Here is a 6,000-nt window from a genome sequence, read left to right as displayed (position 1 = left end):
TTATATTAGTGATCATTAAGAAAATACATCTTTTATATTTATTCAGAGGGGGTGTACTCATTTATGCTGTACAGTGTATATTAAGTAGCTATATACACTAGTCAAAAGCTTTTGAACAGTAAAACTTTTAATGTTTTTTAAAGAAGTCTCTGCTGCTCACCAAGCCTGCATTTATTTGATCCAAAGTACAGCAAAAACAGTAAAAGTTTTTAATATTTAAAATAAATGTTTTCTATTTAAATATAAAAATGTAATTTAATTCATTAATAATTCAAAGCTGAATTTTAGCATCATTACTTCAGTCACATGATCCTTCAGAAATCATTCAGACATTATTATTATTATTATTATTATTACTATTATTATTATAATGTTGAAAACAGCTAAGTAGAATTTTTCAGGTTTCTTTGATGAATAGAAAGTTCAGAAGAACAGCATTAATCTGATATAGGAATCGTTTGTAACTTTATAAATGTCTTTATCATCACTTTTGATCAATTTTAAGCATCTTTGCTAAATAAAAGTATTAATTTCTATAAAATTCCAAGCTTTTGAATGCTACAGTGTATAATGTTACAAAATCTTTTTATTTCATAACAAAGAATCCTGACAAAAATGTACTCAACTGTTTTAAATATCACTGATGATGATGATGATGATGATGATAATAATAATAATAATATGTTTCTTGAACAGCAAATCAGCATATTAGAATGATTTCTGAAGGATCATGTGACACTGAAGACTGGAGTAATGATGTTTAAAATTTAGCTTTTATCACAGGAATAAATTGCATTTTATAATATATTGACAGAAAACAGTTAATTTAAAAAGCAAAAATATTTCACAATATTACTGTTTGGCTTGGTGAGCAGAAGAAACGTCTTTAAAAAAACTTTTGACTGGTAGTGTATAAAAACAACAAGTCCCATTTAGACAGCTAATTACATGTGTGTGAGAGAGATCTGAACAAAATGGGCATGATGGATGAACAAATGTCAAGGACAAGTTGCCTTACCTCTACAACAAAACGATGACAACAACAAAAGCCTGCAGCTTAGCTTTGATCTCTTGTTTCTACATCTAGATTTCAGACTTTTAAAGGTACGCAACGCAGCCAAAACATTGTTGATAGCCAGAGCGTCTATGACTGAACCATTGAGCTTTATATTTAAGCGTGTACGTCAGTGACCTCCTGATGCAGTTTGTCATCCGTGTACCTCTGAAATCCTCAAGGATGAAGCTCATACTACAGCTGTGATTGATTGCCGTTGTCACACCTCCAGAGCTCCACACCCCGACGGACGTGTTACATGCAGCAAGAAATCGCATCAGTGGAAACAATAGCAATTCTCTGAAATCAAACTACAACGGCAGACGCCACAACATCTTGTCCTTCACCTGTTTTGGATTTTCACAGCTCAACGCCCAACAAATACACGGACTTCAGTGGACAGGAGGTAAAATCACTGCACTATCTGGCTGTGTTTATCACGTCACATCTGGCAAGCGCGCGAGTGCACGTGAGAACAGAAACGTTGCATCAGTTGACATGTATCGTGCGATCAATGCATACATTACAAGGGATGCAATACTGATAACAATTATCATGCATATCACTCTTAGACATTTTCAAAACAAATAATTCGAATGAATTTGATACCTATCGTGTGGTATAGATACAATTCAGTTAAAAATTTCATTCTGTATGTTTTGGTGCATTTGTAAACAATTATTAAGACGTTAGCTATCTCATCATAACGTCTAATTCTAAATAAGCAGTTCTTTGGCTGAGCACAGATCCACTGTAAAGACTGTCCTGCTTTTGTGTTTAAATTACCTATGAATATCTTCTTGAAAAAACAGCTGCTAAAGACTGAATTGTTGCTTTCTTTTTTAATGAGTGTTTTCATTTTTAGTCTTTCTATATAAGATTACCAATAGTTTTAGATTGATGTTTACACACAGGTTTATGGGTTCTGTAGTGTCAGCTGCAAAGATGGATTTTTGGTGGGTCTCTAAAAATAGCACCCAATATAAACATTAACGCCACTGTGTGTTCAGTAGGAAACACCTTGGTTTATCCTTGATAACCATTCACAATTAAGCACTGGCATCTAAATTAAAAGTGTTATAGAAATGCTAGACATATAGCATGTAATATTATATATTGTAACAAGATTGAATAAGAATTTTAATGTCAATAGTATGCAATGAATGTAAACAACAATTTCAGGGCCACCAGCCATATCCAGCTAAACGGGTTAAACAAAATAACAGTAATAATCGGTTCATAATAATATACAGTAGTCATATGTGTGATTTTATTGCTGATATTATAATTATTATTTAATTTATCATTGTGTTAAAAAATCTGTTCCACATATCAGCAGTTAAACACAAATAATAATCGGCTTCCATTGTGTATTTATTCTTATTTTGTTGTTATTCCATTATTAATGTATTTTATATAACATAGTATATTTCATTGTACATAACAGCATTCTTTATACTTCATAGGATATTTTGTTTTTATTGCATGATTCTTATGCTTTTGTCTGTCATATCCCTTTGTTTTGTCACCTGTAGCCCAGTGTGATCTTAAATAATTAAATCTTAAATCTTAAATAATGTATGCTGTTAATTACATATTAATTCCCGATTGATTGTATTGTAGACTAGATACACTAGGAATTACATGGGAGTTTTTAAATAGACTGACACCAACATTTGTAGAGCTGAATAAGAAAAAGTCTGAATATCTGGCTCTCTACAGTCTTAAAAATAAAGCTTCCAAAAGGGTGTTTTTGCAGTGATGCCATAGACCAACCGAAAAAGAACATTTTTCGACTATAAAGAACCTTTTGAAAGGTTCCATGGATGTTCAAGATTCGTCATGGAACCATTGATGCCAATAAAGAACCTTTATTTTTAAGAGTGTAATATCCACTGTCCCTCTCAATTTGATAAACGGAATGTAGAGGAGCACAGATATTACATTAACCATGTAAATCTGATTGGCCAACCCATGATCACTACTTGTAATATGGCACGAAATATGCCCTAAAATTAGTATGTGTAACTGTCCTGCTGTGTGTTTTGCAGGTATTCTGGTCTTTTCTAAGACAATGGAGGTGTCAGAGGATGACATGCAGAGATGTGTGATGAATTCTTGGAATTTACATTCCCCTTTATATCCGCACTATCCTTAGCAAAGAACAGTCTGGTGTAACCATGGCAACAGCAGCATCCTCTGAGTGAGCATCATTCCCTCTTTCATCTGTAAACATGATATTTGCTCACCATATTGCTCATGTTGTGCTCTGCACAGATTGCTTTACAGTTGTTTAGCAAAAAATGTCATTATTACAAAAATGTTTTCACCGTATGTCTTTACTGATTATGCAACGTTCGTGTAGTGTCAGAAAAATGTCACTCATTAAAATCCTATCACAGACAGTACCTCTGTGCTCTTAAAGGGATAGTACACCCAGAAGTGAAAATTCTGTCATTATGTATTCACCTTCATGTCATTTTAAACCTGTGTAATATTCATTCTTTATGTATTAGTGTAGCACTTTTCAAAGCATCTTTAAAGAAAATCATAATGTTGATATGATACCTTCATATCTTCATTCCTTATAGCTGTGTTAAAGGAGAAGTTCACTTCCAGAACAAAAATTTACAGATAATGTACTCACCCCTTTGTCATCCAGGATGTTCATGTCTTTCTTACTTCAGTCATAAAGAAATTGTTTTTTGAGGAAAACATTTTCTAAAAAAAAATACATTTATATACTTTTTAACCCCAAATGCTCGTCTTGTCTAGCTCTGCGTGAACTGTGTATTCCGGTTCAAGACAGTTAGGATATGTCGGAAAACTCACATCTCATTTTCTTCTCCAACTTCAAAATCGTCCTACATCTCTGTTTTACCCTTTTTTGTAAAGGGCATTTGATCCTCTTTGCATGTTCACTTGTCTGTACTTCTACAGCAGTGTAGGACAGTTTTGAAGTTGGAGGAGAAAATGAGATGGGAGTCTTTCAACATACCGGAAAACACAATTTCACGTAGAGCTAGATAAGACCCGTCTTCCTTGACTTCCTTTAGAGCTCTTTGAAGCTGCATTTAAACTGCATTTTGGAAGGTCAAACTTGGGGGCACCATATAGGTCCACTATATGGAGAGAAATCCTGAAATGTTTTCCTAAAAAAACATAATTTTTTTTACGACTAATAAAAAAGAAAGACATCTTGGATGACAAGGGGGTGAGTAAATTATCTATAAATGTTTGTTCTGGAAGTGAATTTCTCCTTTCAGCTGAGCTGGGCAATAATACAGTTGATATTTTGTAAAAATACAAGTAGACAAGCCGTTGAGATTTTGCTATATAGTATGTCATGCCCTATGCAAATATAAATGAATATAATGAATATATGTGTTGTTATTAATATACCTCACACTTACGATTTTCTGTTGCAGGTAATGTTTCACAATGTCCTCAGTGTGGAGAGGAATTCACTTAATGAAAGCTCACAGGACCATGGCAAAGATTTAGCTACGACTTCCCAGCCTTGGATGGATAATAACTGGTAACAGCTGCCATGTTTACATGTAATGGCAGCTCACTGGAGGGGTGTGGCCTTCTTGAACCAATAGAAACTGAGATGCAAGACTCTGATACTGCTCTTATGCCCACCACTCTTAGGGTGGCACTGGCTGCCATCATGATCTTCATGATCACCATTGGTTTTCTTGGCAATGCCATTGTGTGTCTGATAGTGTATCAGAAACCAGCCATGCGTTCAGCAATTAATCTGCTCTTGGCCACGCTGGCTTTTTCAGACATCATGCTGTCGCTGCTATGCATGCCGTTTACTGCCATCACTCTCACAACTACGGACTGGAGCTTCGGAGTGGGATTCTGCCGCATATCTGTCATGCTGTACTGGCTGTTTGTTCTAGAAGGTGTGTCTATACTTCTAATCATCAGCGTTGATCGGTTTCTCATTATAGTGCAGCGGCAGGACAAGCTGACGCCCCATCGGGCGAAAATCCTTATTGGCGCTTCATGGGCTCTGTCGCTTTGCGTGTCGCTACCATCTGTGGTCGGTTGGAGGACGGCTGGGATTGGGGCGCAAGTACCGCAGTGCATTCTGGGATACAGTGAATCTCTGGCGGACAGGGGTTACACGGTTCTGCTTGCGGTTGCTGTGTTTTTTGTGCCATTCAGTGTAATGTTGTATTCTTATCTGTGTATCCTCAACACGGTTCGACGCAATGCGCTGCGCATCCACAATCACACAAGTGAAGGCAGTGTCGCTATTAACCACGTCAGCAAGTTGGGTTTAACCGGTCTGCAGCGGCCCCAAGTCAACGTGGACATGAGTTTCAAAACCAGGGCCTTCACTACAATCCTCATCCTGTTCATTGGTTTTTCAGTGTGTTGGCTGCCACATACGGTGGTGAGCCTGCTGGCAGTGTTCAGTAGACGCTTCTACCTCAGCCCAGCATTTTACCCTATCAGCATCGGGGCGCTGTGGTTGAGTTACCTCAAAGCGGTCTTCAACCCGGTGATATACTGCTGGAGAATCCGAAAGTTTCGTGAGGCCTGCTTGGAGTTCATGCCCAAGAGCTGTCATCTCTGTCCCAAGATTCCCGGGCGAAGTCGACGACGTATAAGACCCAGCAACATCTATGTGTGCACCAGTGAGACCCAGTCTTCTGTCTAGGATTTGCACCAAAGTATGTTTTAAACTGACTGATAATGGAAGATAATATTTAGATATGACACATGGATTCAAAGAACACTTATGAATTGAATTGACAGAAAACTTTGATCATAGTCTGCAGTGATGAAGGAAACAGCATCCGCTGTCTGAAATTCATCAAAGCAATACTGATGTATGTTCCTGAACTAGATCATTTCTTTATTTTTCTGTTGGAGGGATTTTACATGTTCTGCAATTTTGTGAAACATGAAAAATTGACAAATAAAGT

At 36.7% G+C, this 6,000-nt stretch overlaps 1 protein-coding gene across 1 annotated transcript; it reads left to right on the top strand.

Annotated features, from left to right (window-relative positions):
- The first annotated feature begins 867 nt into the window (after positions 1-867).
- Positions 868-5,903, top strand: gpr45 (G protein-coupled receptor 45). Its single transcript, XM_051118560.1, has 3 exons — positions 868-1,460; positions 3,106-3,257; positions 4,483-5,903. The coding sequence occupies exon 3, from the start codon at positions 4,605-4,607 to the stop codon at positions 5,730-5,732; it is 1,128 nt and encodes a 375-aa protein (XP_050974517.1). The 5' UTR covers positions 868-1,460; positions 3,106-3,257; positions 4,483-4,604; the 3' UTR covers positions 5,733-5,903.
- The last annotated feature ends 97 nt before the right edge of the window (positions 5,904-6,000 follow it).

This window comes from Labeo rohita, chromosome 9 (genome assembly GCF_022985175.1).
Source record: "Labeo rohita strain BAU-BD-2019 chromosome 9, IGBB_LRoh.1.0, whole genome shotgun sequence".
NCBI lineage: Eukaryota > Metazoa > Chordata > Actinopteri > Cypriniformes > Cyprinidae > Labeo > Labeo rohita.
Note: the sequence above shows the minus strand (reverse complement) of the source record. Positions and strands in the feature narration are given on the sequence as shown.